The following is a 26,753-nucleotide window of genomic DNA, read 5'->3' on the forward strand; positions in this document are numbered from 1 at the left end:
AAAGTGCATGTGAATTTGGTGATAGTTTTACCAAACTGCAACTCCAAATGGACTCCGGTTTAGCTAGTGTCCGATAACGACGTTTGATCCGGTTTGGTTTTAGTTTCTTCAGTTCATTTGTAACAGTACCTCAGCCCTGAGAGTTGCATGTATGGACACAATGAACCTCTGTGGAGAGGTCATGTACAAAGGATTTTATTACATTTCCTTAATAAAAGCAGGTTTATATTCATCTTTTGGACTTACATCGTTTTTACATGTAAAAATCAATTACATACATAAACTGTCACTGTAAATGTTGGACAAGACAACCAAGGCTGTTGTGTTGAAGGGTCATTTTTACCCATTAAAAACACAAGAATCTAGTGTCATTTATTAATTAGAAGAATTTGTTTGCCTTGCTGCAGGTTTACGTCACGACACAAGTTGGAGTTCATTATGAACTTCCACAGACATGCTGGTGAATCAACAAACAGGACCTTCCTCTTGACATCCAATGAAATCATCTGGAGTTATGTTAGTATGGAGGCCTATTTTGCCCAGGAAATTAAAAACGGTGAAAAGTTAAGACATGATAAAAATAAAATTACTGATGGTAAATCAAAACTGTGAAACTACGTCAAAAAATAAGACATCCAATTTTTTTTTTTTAACTTGAGTTAAAAAAAAAAGTAGTTAAAAATAGTTGATTTTATAAGCAAAGTAGTTTCCAAAGAACAGGGGAAAAAAAACATTAAACATAAAATTTGATTTAGTGTAGGAAACTTCATTCTCCATATTTGGTGAATTGTATGCTTGTCTATATAAAAGTTTTACATTTAAATGTTCAGCAATGAAGTGCAATGCAGTGCATTGACTAAAAATCTTTAGGTAATGCAATTAACCGCAAATGTACCGATTTAATACTTCACCCATTTTCCTTACAATAATCATCATTTACATAGTTTTTCCCAGAAACATTCCTGTGACTTTACAGTTACATATCAATTCCTTTCTAGGAATTTTTACAATACAATGGGAACATAAAATACAGTGTTGCCCCTGTATCATTGTAGTGCATGTGACATCTAGGGATATAAAGAAAATGAACTGTGCAAAAAAAGAGCAGATCCCATTTTGACAAGTAAACACAGAGATTGATTTAAAATTTGATGTCCATTAATGACAAGAGGGTAAAAATAAATGATGTCTTTTAACTCAACTCCATACATCGTAAAAAGTCCCAGTCAAGTGTCAAGCTGGGCCTGTAATCGGGCTATGTAATGGGCCTCATCATCTAAATTCAGATTTCAGCATGTTTCTACCATCCAACTATATCTGAGGTACAAACAGTAAAAATCACTAGTTTCTACGGCTGCTGAGTGACTATCCTGTAGATAAATAGCTTCCTTTTTGTGAAGAAGGAAAGAAAAACAGGTAAGAGACAATATCAAAGTGACACGCTAGGAAAACTATTATTTATTGTTTTTTGTTTTTTTTAAAAAAAAGCTTACACTCATTGAGTACAGCAGATAAAATCTCCAAAGGTCATTTGAAACGGTTGCATTTGGAGTACAGAGTGTTGTTTTGTCTGATTTTTTTCTTTACAATTCTACATTTGAAGGTTGAACTGGCATTTTTTTTTTTTATAAATTATGTAAAAACCTGATTAACACAAAAATCACAAAAGGACTGTAAGGGACATCAAAAAAAAAAGAAAAAAATGAAGAAAAAAAAAAAAGAAATAACATGATGTGAATTTCATGTTACCCTCTTCATATTGTACACAATATACAAACTGGTCCTTTGAATAATTTTCCTCACTTGTGCCTTACTCGGATTAAAAGGTGGAGATAAATAAATAAAAGTATTTAAGTATCTCAAAAGGATATGAGGTAAGTGAGTACGGAAAGCATGTTAACTCCGATAAAATGGGGAAAAAGCAAAGCCTGACAACATACAAAAAAATTACAAATTTTCAAGCATCAGATTATTGAATCCATGACCAGATGCTACCAAGAGATCATTTCATACAGTAACCGCTTTTCTAATTAGAATAGTAACATTGTGAATAGAGCAGCACATTGTGCTCATACTGAATAATAAAAAAAGAAACAAACATTGCAGCTAATTTACTGTATACTGAAATAATGAGGTGATCTGTAAGTTGAAATAACTACAGCTAACAACACTTGGGGGGGGGTTTTACAGAAAAACAACAAGCAGAAATGAGAGTATGAGTTAACAACATAGTACAAGTGGAGTTGCAGATGACTTGCAGATAAAAGCACAGCTTCTCCAGTTCTGCTGTGGAGAGGGAAAACACATCAAACACTGACCACAAGTTGTTGTATCAAGAGCTGTTTACAGAGAATCGGAATGCATCTTACCTTCACTGACTAGTGCACATTATCTGTGCTTGTCGGAGGATTTATGAGTGTGATTGTTAAGGGAAACGGTAAAACAATCAAAGACTAAAATGGTGACAAGTAATAAATTATTGATTTCCAAAAACGTGTTATGGCATAGAACAGAGACAAGCTTTTTAACTATCCAGTCTACTTCTTTTTCATTGTTTAAAGCGGTTATCTCCTATGAACTCCAGACATTTCCAGGGAATCAGGTCCAGACAGTGTCTGGAGTTGCCCCTTTCACACTTGTAGCACTGAACAGGAGATTGTATCAGACACGTTCTTCCCTACTGGAAATACTCTGTGGTTTAAGCCAGAGGTGGCACCTGGGTAGAGCATGCAGGAGGCAGGACGTGACGCTATAAGTTTGCTGCAATGACCCTCCTTCACCCTCAGATGTTTTGTGCCAGTCACATGATAGAAACCTCACCAACAGGCATGCTCTCTCGTTTGATTTCAATCCTCCAGACAATGACCTGCTTTATTCATATATCGGCTCTACTGGACATTACACGGACTTTGTACTAGGGAGCTGGCAGGGTAGAGTCCGCTTAATGTCCGGTCCAACGGATTTGAACATTTGTGTCCTCACATACAGCTCCTCCAGGTAATGTCTAGATATGTTCAGGGTTCCAGTGCATGTTTGAGAGCACTATTACTCTGGTCTTAAACGGTCGTGATTCAGTCCAGCATAACATGATGTAGAAAAGGAAGCTTCAACTGACAAGTCTTTTTTCCATTACAGGAAACGACAAAAACATTATTAATAGTTTCAGAGAGTGCCAGTGTGTAATTAGCTGCCTGCTTTGAAGTGAGCAAGTAACAATATTACTGGAACACAGTGACTCTTTGAAATATCAAATTAAAGTTATGAGATCCAAGCTAAAGAGCACATGATCAGTTTAGTTTGGCACATTGTATCAGAGGGGGACAGTGGTTATTGAAGACAGAAATGAGCTAATGAGTTTAACTAAAAATTAGACCAGTCAAATGGTTAGAGGTGGAGGATTAGCGTACCAATTATGTTTATAGGCAAGTGCGGGCTTCTCACTGTTACAGTTATTGCATCTGAGCATGTTTAGTGACAAACAACAGATGAAAATGGGGTTATTGTCTCATAACGGAAAAACAAATGTAGTGCTGTGAGCAGCTGCCCCGAACACATGTTGAAACACTAGTACACCAGAGTTTACATAATTCCAAAACTAGCTAACCCAATCAGCAAAGACCAAAACTGTGGCCTTGGACAAAGGAGGTCAGCCTGGCTGATTTGCTTGTGATTCACTGTAGCAGGAAGCAGCCGCCAAGTGAAAACACCTCCCAATACCTCCCAATATTCAAATATTCACACTAAACAATACAAAGCAACCAAATTATGATTTAGGTGTCTTTCTACGTTTAAGGATATTGCTTTTTCTCTTCCTTTCCGCCGCTGCTGTCCCTCTTTTCTTTCTTCTCAGATTTCTCTTTATCGTGTCTGGACTCCTGTAGCACATGAACATAACAAGAAGTATGAATTGAAACATACGTATGGTAGTAAGTAAGACTACATGAGTAATTAACATTAATTAATGTCTAAATCTATTAGTGAATAAATGAAAACATGTACTTAAACTGAAAAAGTCAGAATTCTTTAGTTGAGGGACGAGAGGACTAAAAGTTCATGAATTAAAGGTCATGTACTCTACAAACAGACCAGGGGAGTGTGTCACACTGGTAGAGGCTAACAGACTGAGTTGACCTTTTTGCCTCCGGAGGACGTACGCTCAGGTTTCACAGACTCCGCCTTCTCTTTGCTGGAAGATTTGGATCTTTTGCTCTTCTCTTTTTCAGCTGAAAGTGGGGAGTCACAGGAAGGACTTGTGCTCTTGCTGTTTTTGGAGGAATCTGGGAAGAAAAGATTTTGTTACTTCCTTTTTTTTTTTTTTTTTTAAAACAGTACTTGCTGGGTTAATGGCTACTTCAGATTTTGCCAAGAACAAACTTACTGGTTCCATTCTCATCCTTTCTACGTTTGGATTCTTGGCTTGTCTCACGGTCATTGACAACATGGTCCTAAAAGAGAAACACCGTGACATTCAGTATGTTAACGACGCTAACATGTTGATTTCACAAAGTGCAGTGGTTTTGAAAATACTGACTCGTTTCCTGTCTTTCCGATCCTTTTCTTCCTTTTTCTCTTTGGATCGGCCTTGTGTGTTCTCTGAGTCTTTCTTCTCCGTCTCCCTCTCTCTGCTCTTGGACCGGGCTACTGAATTGTAGTTGACGTGGTGCTGCAAAGACATTTATATATGAACAGAACAAGACAAAAATATTTTAATGTTGTCAGGAGTGCCTTTATATTCAGTGTTAAAGACCCAGCTTCTAAATTATTCTGTTACAAATAAATAACCCACATTAGTACCAAAATAAGGGTGCAGACGGCAATCAACTGAAAATATTTTTGGTACCCCACATTCATCTAAAACATTCCCAAATACTGACTGATTATTATATTTATATATCTATATTACTGAGATTTAAAATACTTAGAGAAAGAAGTTGGGTAATGTCATTGCTAAACTACCACTGATGATCAGTCTCGGAGTTTTGTAACAGGTATTGATCAAGATGACACTGGTCAGTTGATTGATCAGATCACTGCAGAGTTCGATAGATATTTAAGCCACAAGAAGCACTGCTCTTTAATAAAAACCTCACTCAACCGATTAAAGCTGTGTCCAATTCTAAAAATCTTTTAAAGGTATGAACACTCACTGCAGTTCCATGTCTCCAAACAAATACCATTTTAACAATTATCACAACTTGTTTTGACCAAATTCCATTGGTCCTATTGGGACTAGAGGATTGATGTAAGCTCCCTGTGAAAGCAGGACTAAACAGTGAAAAATGATGAATCACTTAGTGTAACAGCAGAGACTACAACTTATGGCTGAAGTTGAAAATAACTGGAAATATGCTTTAAGAGACTTGTCCTTAATCTGTTGTACTATATGTCAATACAGTGGGCAAGACTTTAGTTTGTTATGGTTAGTGTGTTATATAAAACATTTATTAAATATTTGTATACTGCTTATAAATGTTAAAATTGGGGGACTTAAAATAAAGTGTTACATCACAGGATATACATACTTCTTTTTGCAAAAATGTTTACACATTAGACATTTCTGTCGCGCTATAAAAAGTTTCACCCCAAAAGTATAAAACCCACTAGGAGTTCACGTTTTATTTTCTTATAATACAGAATTACAGAGACAGTAACAATGACACTGAAAAACAGAAAGAAGTGCACCGTACAGATGTGCAGAGATGATGAATTGATGCCTCTACTGAATATTATCTTGAAGGGGGAAGAACGTTATTGAAATCGGGTTAGTTAGTTGAGATTTATTTGACTTTTTCTGTTCTTCAGTGTCATAAAAGCTAATTACATTCACTGTGATAAAATGTAGTGACAAACAAAACCTGAAGAGACCCACAACGTTTTGGTGTTTATGCTACCCCTTTCTGTATTGTTCAAATTCAATCTGGGTCCAAATTAGCTGTAATGATTGTTGTTGTCTACGATTAATTCATATCATAAAGTGACTATTATTATTATTATTCTTTTATGGAATAAGGGAATGGGGCTGACAAGTGTTTTTGGGTGATTGCAGCTATTTAAAAAAAAATGGGCCACTTAAATTGAAAACCTTAAAGCTGCACTACTTGATATTCTTTATATTAACAAAAGATCAAATCCCATTACTGTGTTACGTGAAAGAGGTCACTTGTAGTGAGGACCCCACAGAGAATCATCACCCGAATGCAGTCCTCCTCAGTTTTATGCAGCCTTTAGCCTCTTTTAACTAATTGTTGTTATTACATCCAAGTCCACTCTCATTAACCTAGTTTCCAGCTACAGGATGTAGCTGGAAACTCCAGACTCTAGACTCTACACTACCTGAACAGCACCAAACAGCAGACAAAGGTAAGGACCAGCTGATGAACACCGTGGAGCATCTTACAGCTGATGAGATATTAACTAGAAAACTGGTGGAAAGCTGAACAGACCCTCAATAGTAGCCCAATATTTGTCAGGTGGTAAGAAACATGACTGCAAGTGAATGCAAGTGTTGCTCCGTGTCTGCTGGACGTGTGAACAGGCAAGTGCTCTCCATAACAACTTTGAAAATGTGGTACTATGTCAGGTATATTTTCAGCTTATTCTGCTGCCTCCAAGTGGCCAAAAATATCAGTTAATGCAGCTTTAAGGATTACCATCAAGTTTAATAATGGCGACAAATGAATCAATCCACTATTACTTTCCTTATTACAAAGTGTGAAATACAAAAAAGAGATGGAGAAAAAAAAGAGAGTCTTATCTCTTGTCAGCAGCTGTACATATTTTTGGCACCCAAACAAAGAAAACAGACAATCTGAGACAAGGTACAAGTAACAGAGTCAGTTCAAACCTTGGATGTGGACTCCTTGGGTTCGTTGCTATTGTCCTGTAGGGATGAATGGAGATGACAGATGAGCTGGGAGGGGGTGGGGGTTGGGAGGAGGTTGTCAGACAGCAGTAGAGAGTTGGAAGAAGGGGTGGGGGTGGGGGGGGGGTTGGAGTGGGGAGTCAGGGCTGACCGGACCAACAGCATACTTCTCCCTTGACCTCTGACCTTCAAGGACTAAGGCTTGACAAGGTTATTACATAGAGGAGAGTTCATAGGCTCAACATCTGGAATGTCAATAGTTAAAATAGAAATACCCTGAGCATTTATGAAATAACTGCTAATCTTATTACTACAAACATGTCTGCAATTTCAGGCAGCATAATATAAAGGTTCTACAGCGCAGCTGGTATTCAATACATCTAAAGTGCAAGTGCTGTATAATATAATGGATATGTGTCTGCCTGTGTGTGTAAGACAAATCACTCAGTTCTTATGTGCTTGACTGCATCCCTACATTAGGTAACTGTTGCTGTCACTTACAGTTCAGGAATGGATAAGACACATGGAGCCTATTTCTCTGGCGGAAGGGTAAAATAAAGACCTATCACAAGCTTCCAGTGGTTTGGGCAATGCTCCAGATGATTCAGGCTTCGCCCACTCTTTCCCTCTCTCTCTCTCTCTCTCTTTGTAGGGGCAGGCTTATTTTCCTCTGCATTTTTGGCTGATTCAAAACTGTGACATTCATTTTCTCCGTTGATCTCAGTTGCTGGTGGCTCTGATTTTCCAGTGAATGCTTGCCAGGAGGTAGTACAACTGATGCTGATGGTTGGTAGTTGTGGGGATAGTGTTGTAGGGGCCGGCAGGACTGACTGGACACGCATCGTGTGACGTGAAGGCTGCATGCAGGCCGTTTTAACAAACGGAGATAGAAGAGGGACCGATGATTCAGCCGCAGCAGAGAGGAGCTTCTACGGCAGATGCTTTGCTGGACACCATCCGACTCTGCGCTGGATCCGGGCACGTTGTCAGGAACACAAAAACACCACTTTAACCAGGCAATCTTCTCAGCTCGCAAAAATGGGGAAAAAAAAAATCTTGGGCACCATATCAAGTGGTAAAACAATGCTCTTGATGTTTAAAAAAAAAAATAAAAAAAAAACAAATTAAAAAAAAAACAAAAACAAAAAAACAACAACTTGCCATTGAAAAGGCGAAAGCTCTTGAGATTTGGCATGCCATTTTACTTCAGGTGATTATTATTCTCAAAAAAAAAAATTCCACAAGGAATATAGAAATGCTTAAAAATTCTTTCTTCCCAAGGCACACTGACTGCTTTCATTAATAGGAAAATAGATAAATATTTCAATATGAAAATACTCAATATACACAATATTCTCTTGGCTAAGTCTTTGAGGGGTTTTCTCCCAATTCTGCAAAATATTATGCTGATGTCCATGGAATGCTTTCCAAATCCTATGGATTTGGTTGGGATTTCCAGATGCCATGCCTGCATGTACGACAACTCTCCTTGGTGATCTTCAGGGCTGCTGGAATGGGCAACGGCAGGGAACGCTCCGGCAGATAGAGAAGAAACGGGCACAGCCTTCCTCAAGCCATACTAACCTTAACAGACGAGGAGTGGGACGGAGAAGAGTGACTGTCGAGCTTTCGTCTTTTGTGATCTGTAAAAACAAGAAGAGTGAATTCTATGTCAATATGAGTAGCACACGCGACCAGTTTCCTTCCATCCAGCCATCCATCCATGACTGACAGACATGTTGCAAGGAGTGAGAAAATTCCTGTGCAAAAAAGTGCAACTTTCTGAGAGCATTTTTACTGGTTATAATGTATTAAATTAAATGTGTTGAAATAACTGCATCAGGCAATTAGATCCATGTGATTCAATATTGTAAAAAATGACAAAGTCTAAGGGGGGTGAATACAGGGGTGAAGACATTGTATGTGGACTGAGAGAGAAGTTAAAATGTTTCCATACATTTATTGTGCTGTGTGGAGAACACAGCTGTATAAAAGTCAACCAGAAAGGCTCCTTACCCCTCTCAGATTCGGCCGATTCTGATCTGGGAACTGGTGACTTGAGGGACCCGGCTACAGCACTCCTGTCTCCTTTCTCCTTGCTCTTGGACTCCTTGATGGCGTCGCGCTCCCTGGACGGCTCCATGGGCTCCCCATTGCCAGCTTTGGCCTTGTCATCTTTGCTGCTCTTCTCCTCAGCCTTCACTTTCTCCCTGTCTGCCTTGGGGGTCTTCTCCTTACCCTCACGTGCCGCCCGCTCCTCCTTCCCTGCTCTCTCGTCTCTCTGCTTCTCCCGACGGTTCTCCGCCTTTGTCTCAGGAGTGCTGCCTGGCGTCTTTTCCTTTTTCTCTTTTTTCTCTTTCCCGCTCTTCTCTTTGTCGTCCCGTTCTTTTACGGCTTTGGTGCTGCAGAGGGATCAATTTTTCTTTTTCAAAATTCTTCTTCATACAAGATTCTGCTAATCTTAATACAGTATTATATTCCATTTTAGCTATGGTATTACAAGACTTAAAAGTTGGACATAATACCACTTCCCATGGTAAATTTTATTGTTTTTTTTTAAAGCTTTGTTTAAGATAAATCAGTGTCATAGCAGCTCTTGATGTACATACCTGTTTAGAGCACCGTTCCCGTTGCTGGTGGTCACTTTGGCCGCTGCACTGTTGGCTTTGTTCACTGGCTTTGTGGTCCCCTGAGATTTATCCTTTCCCCGATCTGCATATAAGCAAATCAAGAACTGTATGAGTACAGGATTTAGTAATACTACTGACATGCATGTTTGGGTTTGCAGCACCTGACAGATTGAAGGAAAAAAAAAAAAAAAAAACAAACAAACCCAAAAAACAACAATTTCTGCATATTCTGCATATGCTGTATACGTTGTACGCAAGGATCCCAGTGTTAAAGTTTTATGGTATTAAACAAATTATTTACATTTTTTGTTGTGGTCATTCTCTGGCCAAATGCTTTCAAGGGGAAAATAATATAAATATCAGTTGCAATGACACACAACAAGTCTGAAACTGAATCATTTTGCAGTAGGGTTGATATTGCAAATGTAAACCAGATCTAAGCTAACTCGGGTACAATACAGCGGCAGCTTAATGTAGTTGGATGCTTACTTGTGAACTAACTAAAATTGAAGAAAGGAAGAAGCACTACATTTGAAACAGTCTTGCCGTGTTTCTTATCACTCACCGCCATCCTCTGATGTCCCCTCGTCTGTCTTGCTTGTGCTGGTGGCAGGCTTGCCTGTGCTGCCGGGGCCATTCTGTTGACTGGCAGGGGTGGCACTGCGCGCAGGCTGCTCCTTGTGGTGAAACTCATTCTCAGGGACCATGTGCACCTTCTGGCTTTTCAACCGACCTGAATAACTGTAAGACGCATAAAGGGTTTGCACAAGGCAGAAACAAAAACCTAAAAAGAACTTGAGTGTTACACAGTACAACTTTCAGAGAAGACAACTTAAGTACTTGAGCTTTTTCACCATGGCATTTCCCTACAAATACAACCCTGGTATGCTCAGCTATAAATAAACACAAGTGGATACTGATCACCAGGTATGAGCACCCGTGTGTATGTACAGACTTCCCTAAGAAAGGAATTTGTCCCTGAAGGTTTTCAGAAATCCAGGTAAAACAAGAGCAACTGGAATTGTAATGTCACTTTAAAGACTCATTATCCTTTTAACTTTCACTTGAGTCACACTCAAAGGCTGAATTACACACACTGTAGAAAAACGTCTTCCATGTTCACACTAGAGCTGAAAATAAACCACTGACCAGCTTGAAATTTGTTAAAATCTTCAACAACCTGTGTAGCCATCCCTTTTAATAACAAAACTCAAATATGTGGGTTAAAGTCACCACTCCTCTGTGTCTGAACACATTAAAATACATCTTTAAAGTCAAACAAGTAGAATTAGAACAACTTAGAGCGCGCACTATTGCTTTTTCCTCTCCCATGTTTCGACGTTATTACACTGTTATTACACTCCACAAAATATGTTATCTGTATGCTCCACAGAGAGCTGAACAGCACACAACTCTGTGTTACCCCATTGCTAAGGCATAGAGGTCTGGCCTCTTGTCCTTCTCCTCAAGGCAGATCTTGTGGACACGGCACTCCAGCGCTTGGCCCAGGTTCAGGACCTTGGGGTAGCAGGGCAGGATCTTAGTAAGCACGATGAGAATATTCCGGATGTGGGTGTAATCTCCCGTCTCCAGGCAGTGAACTGAAGCCTGGATGTAGCAGAGACAGAGGACATGAGTATAGATAAAAACATACCTTCCACAGAGCTTCGACTGCCATTACCTAGACAGAATTTTCAAGAACAACAATGATAAAGAAGGGCAGCTCACTTTAGTCAGCATGTAGTGCCATTTGTGCACCACATGCCTGAAGTTCTCATAATCTAGCTGATCTGCTTTGTTCCCTCCATCAAAGCCTGTGGCTCGGAAGATGGTCAGGAAGCCAGGGTAATTGACGCACTCCTATGACCGCACAATAAAAAGAGACATTAATTCCCAGCTCATCTTACGTCAGAAAATACTACGAATAAATCAATGTTGCATGTGTAGAGAACAGGTACAACTGGATACCTTCTCATAGATTGCACGGTCGCTGTGCCAGCGGGTCACCGTCTCCAGCATGCAGCAGAGGAAGCGTCCGTAGCGGTGAGACTCATTCTCCGTACAACTGGCCACAGTGTAAATGATAGCAGAGAACACCTGCAGAGCGACACAATGTAGTGTGTTTGCTTAAACACCACAGATCAAAGGAAAAGGCTACAAAGTCCACAAGATTTTTTTTACCAATATCTTTGAGCTGCACTTAATTGTGATCTCTCTGTCCGAGTTGTGGTCAGAGAAAGTGGTCTTAATAGACCAGCAGTTATTAAGCATTCTGTTCAAGCTTTAAATTGATGGCGCACTTAAGTGGTCTTTGAACCACTCAGTGCATTTCTGACACTTACATTTATTCTTTAGTGTTATTTCAATATTTCTACTACTTCTGTCCTGCTGATTGGGCAAGATTAGGGCCTATTTTATCCCCCTTCATTAATCATATTATTAATGTTCATTCCTTTTCTTCCAAAACGCTTTGTAGCTTTAGGAAGACTGCTGTCAATATATCTTAAGTCATCATAAGTGTATAAGAGTCTGAATGTGTATGTATATAAGTGTCTTACCCTGTCATAGCACAGGAGGGTGCAGAAGTTGGGTGTCTTCTGCTGGTGGACCAGCTCGACAAAGCGGGCACAGTACACAGCATCGATGGAGGAGAAGATGCAGCGCGGGAACAGACAGAGCTGCAGGAACTTTGTAATGGTCTCATTCTTTGTGGATTCTGTCAGTAAGCATTTAAAGTTGTATTAGTAAGGGTGACAGATAGGGCAATGAACATTAGATTTACCTCTCTGGATGTCCCCCTTAACCACATTAACAGTCTTCTTGTTTTTAAACTGGTGTCTAAAAGGTGTAAAAACTGAATGCCGCCATAAACATGAAGCATCTACTTGTGAAATTGATTTGATTTGATTAGTTACTGTTTTTAAAGATCAATCATACTTAAATGGATGCGCTGTTTTTTTTTCTTTCAACAAAGAGGTCACAGCATTGTGGAAAACTGTACACATGCAGACTAATATTCATCTATAGTGTCACTGGCGCTAACATTAGGATACTTACTGGCCAACAACCAGTTGTCTTTTTCCAGTTTGAGGCGGTGTAGGACCCTTTGGACGTGCTCCAGCTGCTTCTTCTCCTCCTCTTGCAGTTTTTCCTGCAGGGCAGTACAGCGTTCTTTCTCCTTCTTTTTCTTATTCAAGGGCTACATTGGAAAGAAGCACAGCAACATTAACACCATATATACATACACACAATACTGATAGAATAGCAATACCCTCACACGTTATCTCTTGTACAATCACTGAGTCTTGCACTCCTTTGCATTAGCTGCTTTTTGTGAACTAAATTTACAGCGATTCTACTGCCACAACATAAATTCTTCAGTTAAGTAAAATATAAAAGTGGTTACGAGTGGAATGTAAATGAAGGCTATGTGGCAACAGCTGTGGACCAACTACTCACTATCTCGGGGTTCTCCTCGATGGCCTTTATCTGGGCCTTGAGCTTGTTGACCTCGCGTTCATAGGCAGCATGAGGCACAGCCAGGTCATACATGGTGAGGGACCAGAAGGTGGCGTAGAACTGCGGGCGGAGGTCGTCCCAGACCCTGGCAGGATGGAGGGACACCACAGCCTCATGGACCGGTGTCATCACCTGTTCACAGGCTGCAACATACTTGTGTACCTTCTGCTGCTGCCGGTTGCCTTTTTCTGCTTTCTTCAGCTCATCGTACTTAGACTGTGAGTAGAAAGGGTACAGTTAGGGGTCCAATTCAAAAAATGTTGTAATTTCTAGACCAGTTTTTTGTCTTGATTTAAATAAACTGAAATAAATTGTGGCTTTGGGTACAGGCAGCTTCAACACATAAAAAAAATTTAGCCATGGTGTCTTTTTAAAAATGCCCCCCCCAGTGATAGGGGTCAGCCTTAAGGCAGTTGAAACACAGTCCTTTGAGAAAAACTGCTGCAACTATTTCCATTTTAGGTAGAGGCAAAAATCAAAGTTAAGCCAAGTCAACTGACATGAGCTTCAGGAAGAGAAGGGGATCTCTCTCGAAAGCAGAAATGTGACATGATGCCTTGATTATCTGGAAGAGCAGCCAACTCACCAAAATCTGATGGGCGTACATGGGCCGGGACAGGAAGAAGGCAGCATCGTGTGGGGTGTGGAATTGGTTACAAAGGATGTCGATAGAGGGAACCCGCTTAATGTAGTCCTCTGTGCTGAGGTTGGAGGCCAGAAAGCCTCCAAATTGCACCAATGTGTCATGACACTGCAGGAAGACAAAGAAGTACCTCAGCAACAACAAACTGTAATAATTCTGTTTTAGATATATCTTACAAGAAAGTGAGAAGTATGCATGCACATTTGTTGTTTACATTACTGCTAAAAAAAAAGAGAGCTAATAGATTCATATATTTAGAAAAGGTTTATACCTGGTCATAGAGGTGGCCAACAAGTTTAAGATGTTTTTCTCCACCTTCTAAGAAAACCACACCATTTCGTTGCTGGGCCATGAGTAGACACAATGGCAGGGCCAGTTCGTGGTCCAGCAGCGCGTCCTTCAGACGCTGTGATGACTTCTTAGTGTTCCTGATCTGGCCAAAGTAGCCACCCTGTTGACAGAGTCACATCCACAATGACGCGGAGGTGAGCTCAGATACAGCACAGATCCAGAAATCATACAGATTTTGCTCAAAAGACTGCAATAGGGAATGATAACTGTACTTGAATCTATATACCTCAGCTTTGAGTTGCTCCCCTCCAGTCATGGCCTCTAACTGCTCTGATGTCATCTCATCTGTGATCTCAATGCCAGCCATTTTCTGCACCACCTCTTTAAGGATCAACAGGTCAAAACTGCAGGGACAGGAGAGACATATAAAACTAAAATGCATATCCAAGCATTCAACAAAGATGCATAAAGACTAAAGCAGTGGCCAAGCACGGGCATTAAAACAACCATGTATTATTCCCAGCACAGACACATTTAAGAATAAGCGTAGATTGTGAAAAGACATGTCCTCAGTTTTTTTTTATTATTTTTTTTGTCATTTAGTTTTCGGTTTTCTTTTTTAAAAATCGTTGGATGAAGCAGGTCTTATTAAACACCTGAAATTATATGCGTTTAAAGGAAAGGCTTCTGGTTTAACTGGTCTGTTCTAGTGTCTAGGAAGCAATGGTACTATTTGTGGGTACAGTAAAGTTGTATCCAGCATTATTTTTCAAAATACTTTTATCAGTAATATTCAAGGGATCGTGAATAGTGTGACTACTTTTCCAAACACATGACTATCATATTAATGTACTTAGACAAATTTTGCAGGTCACTGTCCATCTCTGTAGTCAATCTCCCCCTATTGCTCATAGTTAGGTTGTAATGTGATTAGCAACAGTCCAGAGACAAGGTTAACCCAGTGATAAAGAATTAAACCCCAGTAGAGCTTGAACTCAGCATATCCTTCAAACTAGTCATCCCATGTTGTTTGGAGCGTCATTTGGAGCTACATACCTCTTCCCTGCTTTTAGCTGATTGGTGACATACTGAAGAAGGCCAGCCAACTCAATTGGGTATTTTCTGAACACGGATCCACAAAGACTTGCCAGGCCTTGGTTGACAAGAGGAAAAGGTTTATGTTAGACACTGATTTAAACATCAAACAATTTCTCTCCTTTTGCATGCAAATGACTGATGTGACCATTGTACAGTAATTAGCTCGCTAACTGTGAAGCCACGTACTCTGAAGCCACGAGGAGATAGTGGTGTCATCATGCTTCATCTTCTCCTTCTCAGGATTGGCTAGAGCCTCGATAATGCAATCTGAAAACAGAGTTAAGTGGAACAACATAGAAAACAGGAAAGAAGCCATATTTACACTTACAACCCACTGTCTCCATCCACACACACACACACACACACACACACCGACACACTGGCTGAATAAAGAAGGAACAGCGTAGGATACAGGCCAAGACATCATAGTTGAGGGATGTGAGGTATTTCAAGGAGTCCACCACTGGAACGATGAGGTTGTCGTACCACTGGATCTGAGACAGCATCTGATATACAACAGGACAAATGAAACTTGTAAAAATACTGACCAAGCTACATGACATATCTTTCCACCACTGCATGTGCAAAGATTCTTTAAATGCTATTCATCTGTGCATATTCCATATTGTAATTGCATATAGAGCTAATACAAACACAGCACAGTGAGAAACATGTAACATGGACACTTAAGAATACTATTACAAATGTAGTAGTGCAAAATCTCATGTTTAAGTGCGTGTGTGGGTGTAAGGATATATCATAGCACAATATCTGGCTCAAGCTGAAAACGTGTCAAATGTTTGTTCACGTTTTATGCCAAAGGAGGAAGAACATTGGTATTAAAATTATTGCAAATGCAAATATTGTGAACCCTGTATTGTGTTATATACGGAATTGTACCAAGTGATTGTTTTTGTCATTGGAGCAGGAACACAGTCCCAATTTTGTGAGTTTTTACGAAATGGCCTTTACTTAGATTCATAAATGCATGATTTGTAAGCAGAGCATGAGGTGCAAGCAATTCCCAGAGCCGATGCAATTGCAAGGAAGGGCCAGAAAAATATTCTGTAATTGGTATACGGAGCGAGCAAGAGTGCTACATGATGTAGAATTTTTTTTTTCTACTGGAAAAATCTGCAATTAATTTGTGTTTGTAGTTTGTTTATTTGTTCAAAATGAAACTGAATAAAATAAAATGAATCACAGGAAAATACACTTACATAATCAAAGAGGATGGTGGGATTGCTATGGCTCAGTTTGCCAATCTGCCTTCCAGACTGTTTCACATTCTCTTTGGTCAACCGCCTGCGGAAGGGGGGGAGAAAAAAAAAAAAAAGACAAGACAGAAAAAAGCAGATTAAAAACACAAGACGGTGCAAAGAACGCTGTAAGCAAAGACTGTCACTTCTGTAAGCTTCACAGCAACTGGAAAATGCTCTTATGGTTGTTGGTTTAACATAATTTCTGTCTTCAACAGCATAACAGTGTTAGAATAATTACTTGCCCAACACACACACACACACACACACACACACACACACACACACACACACACACACACACACACACACACACACACACAGAACTGGTAAAAACAAAACATTAACAAATCTCTGCATCTTTTGACTAGGGAATCTAGTCCATTCTACTGAGTGATGTTTATTAAATTTTCAAATATTATAAGATTTGCAACTTAATATACAAATACTTAATTTTCTCCAAAAAGGTTATTTGCTTTGGCTTTTTAAGTCATATGAAAAAAGAAAAACAAACTTTATTCTCAGAGATTTTAGCAGTCAAACAGTGTTACACATTTTATGGAATTTGTTCCTTAAGACTACTGTGAGATGGGTGAAACAGCAAATGTAGTGGGTACCTCTGTGAAAGAGCAACAGTCGGATTTAAAATGAACAAATAAATAAAGTCCTCATAGTAGTGAACTTCTGATGATAGTGTAGCGTGTTCAAAGCTTTTCATCCAAAATGGTCCAAAATATATGAAGATCTCCACTATCTGAACTGACTTGTCATTGATGATGCTAAGGTTAAGGTTATGTTTGATGCAAAGCAGTATGATTCCAAAACAAAAGACTGAAATTGTGGACAAATGTCCCAGAACTGCATTCAGACTTAACAAATTCATCAAGCACATTTTAGATAACCACATAAACAATGGGAAGCATGGAAGGACACAAATACTATCTTGGTGTTTGAATTGGAGACACATTAAATGTCAAACAAAGGTAGAGAAAGACGAATGACTCTGCATTAGAAGAGCAGTAGCAGCACACTTTTGTACTGCTCAGTTTTGCAAAGTGACTTACTTCATAATGTATTTGGCCCTTTCCACAGTCTGCGCTTTGACTTTAACCAACAGTGGATGACTCGAATAAGTCTCATTTTTCCATTGTCCGTATAACCGGTACCTGAGGAAGTATGGATAGAGAAAACACAATTAAACAGAAGGTTTAGCTTTGCAGCACTCAAAACATTGAAAGGACTGGCAGAGTGGGGCAACAAAAATGTACAATTTAACAGCTGTAAAAATCCTCACACTTTCTCACAGTAAGCTTTTAGGAAACAGTTTTTTCATAAAGAAAAACATTTCAGCTTGCAAAGCTTGCAAGCAGTCCCTGAATAGTAAAGTAGCCACCTCTCATCCAGCATCATGTTAAACTGTAGTTATACAGTATGTGTGACTATTTGCCAGATAACAGCAGGGTAAATTTCTGTCTCATGTACTTTAAGCCATCCTGTTAAATAAAAATGGACTGCTCCTTAATGGTTGACTTACTCTTGAAAATAGCATAATTACGTAATTATTTGTGTGTCATTTTTGCAACAAGCGATGTCGAGGACGATTAAAAGAGCCCTTAAGATGCAACAACAAATTCAACATGAAGAGAAGCCCACTGTACAATACACTGACACAGCAGAGTAGAAAAAAAAACTACGGTACTTGTCTTTTTTCAGTTTCTATCGAATCCTTTCTTTGACAGTGTCAGCACAGTTTAGTGTAGAATACAGTGAAATTATCAACAAAATGCTACTATCTTCAGTCACTAAGGAAGCTAAATTATTAGCTGTGACAAATTGACACAGACAACCAAAAGTAAAACAAAACCATTGGAGGTGTGGAGCGTCATTACTCATCAGCAGTTTGCCAAAATATCTAAACAAAGGCTCTAAAAATAAAATCCTTGTACTGCTCAGGAGCAGAGAAGATGTATTGTTAAATAACACAGAAAAATGCACTTTACACAATCATGCATGGTTAGAAGAACTGATTCTGACTGTCCTTACAATTCTTTCCATGCCAGGTAAACACCATCCTGGAACCATGCCTGGGGGTTCACTATTCGACAACTCAATTACGGATTACCGTATATGTCGTGTGTGTGAGTGTGTGTATCTCACCTATGCTGGTAGGGAAAGAGTTTGAAGAGACCCCACAGTTCCTCAGACATGCAAGCATTACACTCCATCAGGGAGAGAGAAGGGAGAAGCACCTGGTCTGCAATGCTCAGGAAACAACTCAGTAGTGTTTCCTGAAATGAACATACAAGTATCATGAATAAGATCCTTACAGTAACATGTCCTGCAGAGATAAACTGGAAGATCCATTAAAGCAAAAAACCAGGATGTTTATTCTTTTAAATATAAATCTACAGCGCAGCCCTTCAATCAGAAATTTATTATTTTTATACTTACCAATTTGTCTTTCACATCAGGTCTGCCATCAGTTTGGTACTGGAAAGCAGAGGACATACAACATAAATGAGTATGATTTAAGATTTAGGCTATATTGCAGATGTAGTGATGTAGTGGTTACAGTTTTGTACCTCCTTCATGAAGGCCTTGCCCAGACGCACAATCTTGGCAAAGAGGATAGGGTCGTGGGAGAGGTGAGGGCCCAGGTAGCAGAGCATACTGAATGTGTCCCTGCGTAGGTCTTCAAAGCTCTCTGCAGGCCGAGGGGCTCGCTTGTTCGTCAGTGGGTGCATTACACATCCCCTTGCCCCTTTTGGAACGCCGGCCCTGTGAAGAACAGACCAGTGTGTCAGAGCCTGCACTTTCCTTTTTCGCCCCACTTATTTTTCATTTTTTTACTCGAATGGTGTGCGTGAAATGTCGGCATCGCGATGAGGTCAAACTGTACTTGAGAAGGTACTTGTGCATGCTTTCTGGTCTGACTACACATGGCGAGCAGTAAGTGAAACACGGAAATATCGGCACCTTCTGTAAAGAGGCTCCACAGTCAGGTGCACAAGCTGGCAGAGCGCCAGTGCAATGGCCTTATGAGAAGTAGCATAGAAGGAAGGCATCTGGTCCATAATACTCTGGGCGTGGTGCCAATCTCCAATTTTAAGCAGTGCTTCCAACAAACCAAGCTTCTGGTTATCAGGCGGCTGTGGGCACAGAAAAAAAAACAAAAAAAAAAAAAAACAGTAACTGAGTGTCTGTGAATTATTAAATATGCAAAAGTTCGGTAACATTTAATAAGGCAGTTAGAACAGAGCTGTCGCAAAAACTGAGCACAGCTGCTGTGAAAACAAGTTTGATGTGATACATTTTTAAGACCATTCCTATTTATCTATTTGTATCATGTTTTGAAGGCTTACCACATGATACTACATGTGAAATAATAATGCAGTATCTGAGACAATTTGGACAGAAAAATGTAAATGTAACTATTCACAGGTCATTTGATTTGGTGTGAATTCTTATTTTAATATTATTCTGTGTTAAAAATTTTACTGTAATGAAATAACTCCCAAAGTTACTCTACATTTTAATTTGACTTCAGCTAATTCATAATAGGCTTTAAAAAGCAAACATTTCTTTGCCATTTCCTTCTAACGTCCATTCAGACTAACAGCATTCCTCCAGAACAGGCTTGTATTTACGCTATGTTTAAACAATATGACAGCAAATGCTTTACTACCTTCTCATTCTTCTCCTCCTCCTTCTCCTTCTCCTTTTCTTTGTCTTCACTCTTCTCTGAGGGCAACACAACCATGACCAACTTGCGGGCAATCTGCTTGGCCTCAGAGATATCTCTTTTGTGTTCCTCTACGATGGTGGCATCTGGTGGCATAAACTGGAATGACAGAAGCAACAAAACAGCAAGGCCTTCAGTCTAAGAACAAATTGTACTACTCTGCAGGGCAGGCTATGTCATTTGACGTAAGTGACAGAACACTAAATTTTGCATTCGACCCAAGGGCCTAGTATTATAATTAAGTGTATATATTTGTCACATAAATTATCCTTAAAACAATACTGGATTACAGTCGATAGCTTTAGGTTTTCAGAATTTATATTTCCAAATTCTGACTGATGTGCTGAGAGGCTACATATGTAGATTGAATTGATGACGTCTTTTAACTTATGTGACTCTTAGCTGGATTCCAGCAGTTCCTTTTCCTTACATGTACATAGAGATCTTCCAGCTCTATCAGGTTGTGGTGAAGCAGAGCAGCAGAAATGTGGTAAAGCGACTTGGGGGTTTCCTCGTTGGGCTCCTGAGGAAAGACACGAGAAATAAATTATTGAATAAATAAATACATTATTATGAAGCTCTAATATATGTAAAAAATTAAATATGATTCACACTCTAATTTTGGGATTATAGTTTGGGATTTTTTAGACAGACTTTTTTCTGACATTTAAGATATCAAGCAGCAGATTAACTAAAAACAGAGGAAGTACACTATAAAACTACTAGGAAGCATTTTAAAATCTTCAAGCAAGCTACGAGATGAATATATTCAGTTTTGGATTTCCCTGCTAATTGGTCAGTTCATACTACTGGACACATTTGAGCTTTCATTACCCAGACTTGATATTCTCACCTGGTAGAATTTGAATTTAAAGCCCAGAATGTGGCAAAGGGTGAGTGGCTCACACATATAGGACTTGATGAGAGACAGGAAGAACTCATCTTGGTCAGATCGACTCTCGTAAACCTCCAGGATTATGTCCAAAACACGATTTGGGTCTAAGTTGAAACATCCTGCAGGGAGAAGAAAAAGAAGAACTAAGCAGGCAAAAGAACAGAATTGAAAAAAAACAAACAAAAACAAAAAAACAAGAAATAAAAAACAATGAGTTACTAAACTTTATTTAGATAACAACTTCAAGACAGAATAACAAGGAGCCTCTAAAATAAAATGTAATAGTTTGAGACCAGAATAAACAATAAAAAAGGCAGAAAAAAATTGATAATGGAAGACTTGTCCACAGTTAATAGGAAGAGGTTACTCCAAAGCCTTGGTGCTACTACCAGGCAAAACCCCATATAAACAGCAGCATAACAGAGTCAATTCTGTATCTAACAAGTGACCAAAGACAAAAGGCCAAATCAAATTTGATGTGAGTTCTGCCAGAAGTTTTGGTGAAAATCCAGGTAATACAACACCCTTTGTATATCCATTGTTGTCAAATCCAAAAGCATGCCACAGGACTGTAGATGTAGGATTTGCAAGACGGTAGCTAAAGACTTAGTAGCACCATGTTTGATGCAGTAACCCTGAAGACTTGTCTGGTACCTATGAGGGACTTGATGCTCTCCAGGACAAGGTGGCTGGTGATGTTGCCTGACAGGTCTTGGCCAAGCTCAGTGATTAGTTTGGCATAGCCCTCATTCTCCTCCCTTAGCAAATTAAACTTCTGTTGCTTGTAGCTGAGAAGAAATGAAAAAAAAAAAAAAACAAACAACAACAAATATTTAATAGGCATTATGAAACATAACATTCCAGTGGAATAAAATGCACCTTTTCTATTTATGTATGTGTACATCTCTACTAAACTGTGCACTTTACTTACAATAGTTTAGTCTTGATTTTTACAATCTTCTGATTGAACTGATGAGCTTGTTTTATAAGTCCAAGAGATTCAAGAGTTTCTGGATCCAGCCTCTCTTTCAGGATGGCCTCCGGAACAAAAAACTGAAATAAAACAAGAAATTAGTTTACTAGTTTATTATAGACCTGAGCACACATGAAGATTTCTGACTATACAACTGTGCTGCAAATGTGGCAACAAAGTATAAATTGAGCCTTTGTATTGAGTGAATACAAGCCATTGTATTTGCTTCTAGTCTGAAGTACATGCAAGAATCGTTTGGTTTTTTCGTTTGGTGTCTGTTAGACACAATAATTTGATGTTAATAAAAGACATATTATTCTTACCAAACATGCTCCCACCAATTGTGTGTAATGATCACGTTTGTTTTTTTCTTCCAGTGCGCCAGTCTCTAAATCTGTAGAAAATAAATTTTAAAAAATAATAATAAAAGTAAAACTATGTCAAGTTTGCTAACCATTAAAAGCTATGAAAATACAACATACTATATTTCAATTACTTTAAATGCAATACTTCAGAAAAAAAAAAACCAAAACAAAAAAAAACATAAAAAAACCTCCAAATTTACCTAGTATACTGAACACATCTGCTAAAATTGATGGCATGTCATCTCGGAGTTCCTGAAAGCAAAATAAAAGAAAACTGACAATGTTTAAGATGGACAAAAACAGTATAGGATTATTTGCTGGCACAGTGTCAGCCAAATCCTAAAACTGTGTCCTAGAGTTAGTATCAAATCAAACTCTGTATGGTTACCAAACTCACAAAAATGAATTAATTTCTAAGCCATTGTCTTTCAGTATCTGAAAACAAATAGATGCTATATAGCTTTTCTGTTATGCAACACACACATTCAGTTTGGGTGAACATTAAAATGTGGATAATAGTTAGGATAGTTAGGTTAAGTTTACAAACAAGCTGAGTGCAAAGCCATGACATCATGAATATGAGCATAACTGGACCAAAGCTGCCAGGACGAGACAATAACAGAAATGCTGAAACCATTATATATATATATTAAAAAATTTTTTTTAAATAAATAAAATCCATTATGGAATGAATGCAGGGAATAAAAGGGCTAACACAGAATAAAAGGTTTTTCTATTTTTTCTATTTATATATTTTTATATACACAGCAAAGACACTTCTATAGGTTTAACTCTCAAGTAAAAATTAAAAAAGCACTTGTACCATCATGTCCCCAAGGACGCTGGCGACAAGATCCAACTTCAGGTTCCCCTGTACAACTTGCCAGCAGAGCTCGTATAAGGCGGCCTGTATATCTGCATGGGTAAAAAAGACAAGACAAAAGACACAGTTCATCTAACACTGAACTGATAGAAATGACACGAAAATACTCTTTAATATTAACTGTGAAAATTAATATCTGAAAATGAACTAAATTGGGTATAAAAATAAAAGCAGAAAAAACTGCCCGTATGAAGCGTTCACTCACTTCAATTAAGTATTTAATAGAGACACTATTAACAACAATTAAAGCCTTGAATGTAAATGGGTAGGTCTGTGGGAACTTTGCACAACTGGATGTTGCAATTTTTCTCCTCTCCTCTTTGCAAGTCTTAGCACAAGTTCTGAATTGCACTAATTTTCAAGGTTTATACGTGTTCATTTATGATCATTCCCATCTGTCAGAAACAAAAACAACATATTGTGGACGAATTAGAGCATTTATCTTTTAAATGGATCATTTTTCTCATTCCTATTAGTTGACTCCTGATAACTTCAAATCATTTCCCCCATAAAAATAACATTTTGAATTTCACTGCTTTTGCAGTTTATAAACATTTCAACGGTAAAGTGACAACAAAGCATTTATTTCAACTCGTCTGACATATGGTTTGCCTATTTTCATCTAATTTTTGCTCATAATTTCAAAATATTCCCCTTTCTTACAAAGCTGATGGATTCAAACTACTACAATTGCGAAAATGGATAAGTTTTTGTGTGTATAACAGGGAAGCTTAAATATAATAAACAGACAAACAAAAGATGAGTGTATAACAGAACTGAGGTCATTTTCAACTTACCTTTAACCTCACTTCCATGATCTGTTTTCTCTGTAAGTTCTTTGCAGAGTTGTACACTATGAAGTAAAGAGAAACAATTCTGGTCAGGTAGTCTACTCCAACATAACAATCTATAGTCTCTAAAACTGTTAACAATTTATTAAATTTATTCCCACCCAGGGAAAACAATGCCAACATAGTGGCTTCATCGGTTACAATAAACTGAACACCAATATTCTTGTAACATCTGGATTACTTGTACATTTAAGACTAATTCAATACCAAACCCTATCTACAATATCCCAGATAAAATGAAAAATGTGGATGAGGAACGGGGGGATATTCCAAAACTCCCAGGAAACTATTTCCAATCTGGATGTGTCCAAACTGACAGATCCAAAAGCCTCAACTGACCATCAAAACTTACAATTCGACACACTAAAGGACTACCTCTGCAGCCGATTCAACATGCTCAATCAGCTTAATGGTTGTGATAAGGACCATCTAGCTTCATGATGATGGGCACACTTTGAGAACTACTGTATATGCAATGGTCAGTCAGAGATGCTATACGATACCAAACTGACAGCTTGGTATGTCAGGGCCCTAAGGTCAAAAACAGTGTGGTTGATATTCACATGATGCTGACAGACACTTTTCACTACTTCAAGCAAAAAGATACAACACTAAATCGACTTTACCTGGCCTCTCTGACTGTGGTTTATCCCACTGCTTCACTAGCATAAATGATGGATGTCAGACATAGACAGATCCAAATATCCACCAAAATTTTAGAAAGCTTGTGAAGAAAATGATTTGACCTGAAAACTAGTGGTTACGTAATAACAATGTGACACTTTTGATTATGAGGACATGGAAATTACCCCTTTCCTTGTGAGCTCACCACAGAGATGTCCTGCATCCCTGAAGTTATGGGAAGTCTGTAGGGTTTGCTGACATGAGGCCATTAACCTAGACCCTACAACTGGAGGATTTACCACTGCGCTATGCAGACATACCCTATAATCATGTATTTAGCTGTTTTGTGTGAAGGTAAGTACGTTTTTTCAACTGAACACCATTTATTTAGCTCTTTATGTGGCTTCTGGATTGACTGGAGCTTTACAGCTTAATTTCAGCTCTGCACAGAGATCATGTTAAATACATGAGATGCTTTACAGTCAGTGCACAGGGGAGATCTGTACAAGAGTCAGATGCGCAGCAGAAAGAGATTATAAATGCATCCTTTAAATACATGTATGAGTTTTTTGTCTTGAGAGCAACATTTTACATGGTGCTAGTTGCAACTATCTGAAGCTACTATTTGAAGTGCTATCAACTACGGCGACAAGCTCTACGTACAGGACTCTGAATGGAGTAGTCTAAGTCGATCCATCTCACTGCAGGCCTTTCCTAAGTACGCAAGGCCTACAGCCACTAATAGCAGCTAGCACTGTCGATGAGCCTATTGTGTCTCCGCCTGTGCGTGCGTGACGGTGGCGCTCAAGAAAGAGAATGACAATCGTACTCAAGCAACGTTTTGCCTTTGAAGAATGATAGAACTAGCAGCGCCATTCTGCCCTCAGTGTTGATTTCCAGATGTTGATAGGGCAAGCTTCTCTGCTGCTGCCGAGATTCGTGGATTTGACATTGTGGTTTTAAAGTTGATGCTCACTGTCCATATGTCACCGGTTAGCACCGAGCACATACTTTAGTAGCGCAATAAAGGTATAACCACTGTGAAATATTTGTCTAACTGACTGGTCTCACAAACATCTAGCTTAAGGTACCGTTAGCTGACAACATATAGCGTCAGCCGGACGTTAACGTTACGACTACGGTCTTCTTGTCCGAGAGGTTTTATCTGTTAAAAAAAAAAAAACTTTTATCGAACAAAATCATTACGTCAGTGTTAATTTCTCATGCGTCCGTGCTAAGGCCATATAACATTTACCAATGCACTCGAAACCGCAGATACTGTAGCTAACGTTACAGCCAACTTTCTGTAACGACATGTCAAGACCCATCGTTTCCCTCCACTTGATTATCAATAACATAACACAATGCTGGCTAACAAGTGTTTATTTTTCACCAACTGCGCATCAGTTGTCTGTTGGCAGTTAGCGTTAGTTACTTGAACTTTGGCACAAAATTCACTTCAATTTCGAAGCCAACTAGTACGAAATCGGTGCAGCACAAGAGTGAGCTACAAGGATGCTAACTAGTTTAGCTTAGAAAGCCATCGTGTTTACAAATTAAGGAAGGGTATAATGGGAGCGTAAGCTAGCCAGCTCGCTAGCATGCAGCTAACGTTAGCCAGTTAAATCTATGTAACGCATCCTCCATTAAACGGAGTCATTCAACTATATTCACTATCAAATGCCAACTGCATGATTTTCTTATTTTTGTAAATAGCGGCGTTAGTAAGGGTTAGTAGGCCACCTGAGCTGTTTTATTTTAGCTTGCTAACGTTACCGCATATGTTAGCCCTAGTAGACACTTGACAGGCTGGCCTCAAATTGCATTGCCAGCTACATAAGTTTCATCTGCCATCATTCAGCGACTGTTAAACCACCACAAGCCCCTAACGCAGTCTTAAAATTCAGATCTACTCACAACTCGTGTTTTCCTGATTTTTCCCAGTTTTTGAACCATTCACCAGGGAGGATAAGTGTCGCCATCTTCCATAGAAACAGCCCGGATGTCTAGCTCATCATGGCACACACAGGGTCAAATGTGGTGGTTAGCCGCTGCTGCCGCTGTTGCTACTGCTGCTGCTGCTAGCTCAGTGCTGCGTGGTGGGACACCCAGAGGGCT

At 39.0% G+C, this 26,753-nt stretch overlaps 1 protein-coding gene across 2 annotated transcripts; it reads right to left on the bottom strand.

Moving 5' to 3' along the window:
* Positions 1-235: 235 nt before the first annotated feature.
* Positions 236-26,727, bottom strand: thoc2 (THO complex 2). 2 transcript variants are annotated; one of them, XM_040150914.1, is made up of 39 exons: positions 26,553-26,727; positions 23,958-24,013; positions 23,101-23,192; positions 22,478-22,529; positions 22,236-22,306; positions 21,871-21,992; positions 21,594-21,727; positions 20,898-21,058; positions 20,475-20,567; positions 19,988-20,143; positions 19,279-19,451; positions 18,885-19,080; positions 18,754-18,792; positions 18,460-18,590; positions 17,367-17,468; positions 16,264-16,348; positions 15,456-15,549; positions 15,230-15,310; positions 15,002-15,098; positions 14,232-14,349; positions 13,926-14,105; positions 13,598-13,762; positions 12,952-13,227; positions 12,550-12,691; positions 12,051-12,208; positions 11,461-11,589; positions 11,221-11,352; positions 10,916-11,100; positions 10,058-10,233; positions 9,472-9,574; positions 8,879-9,264; positions 8,447-8,505; positions 6,845-6,880; positions 4,532-4,663; positions 4,379-4,445; positions 4,132-4,277; positions 3,799-3,875; positions 2,370-2,416; positions 236-2,283 (listed from the first exon to the last, which is right to left on the bottom strand). In XM_040150914.1, exons 1-38 carry the CDS (start codon positions 26,615-26,617, stop codon positions 2,389-2,391), a joined length of 4,695 nt encoding a protein of 1,564 aa, XP_040006848.1. In that variant the 5' UTR covers positions 26,618-26,727; the 3' UTR covers positions 236-2,283; positions 2,370-2,388. The 2 variants fall into 2 exon arrangements, with proteins under 2 accessions (XP_040006848.1, XP_040006847.1); XM_040150913.1 differs by having other exon boundaries at positions 236-2,286.
* Positions 26,728-26,753: the final 26 nt, after the last annotated feature.

This window comes from Xiphias gladius, chromosome 17 (assembly GCF_016859285.1).
Source record: "Xiphias gladius isolate SHS-SW01 ecotype Sanya breed wild chromosome 17, ASM1685928v1, whole genome shotgun sequence".
NCBI lineage: Eukaryota > Metazoa > Chordata > Actinopteri > Istiophoriformes > Xiphiidae > Xiphias > Xiphias gladius.

Excerpts from the sequence above, each read along its gene's own strand:
- thoc2 (XM_040150914.1), bottom strand. The coding sequence starts at position 26,617 with ATGGCGACACTTATCCTCCCTGGTGAATGGTTCAAAAACTGGGAAAAA. Across the intron at positions 12,209-12,549 it reads AGACAACTGGTTGTTGGCCA|AATCCACAAAGAATGAGACC; the intron begins GTAAGTATCCTA and ends GCTTACTGACAG. Across the intron at positions 9,265-9,471 it reads GGGAACGGTGCTCTAAACAG|CACCAAAGCCGTAAAAGAAC; the intron begins GTATGTACATCA and ends ATCCCTCTGCAG.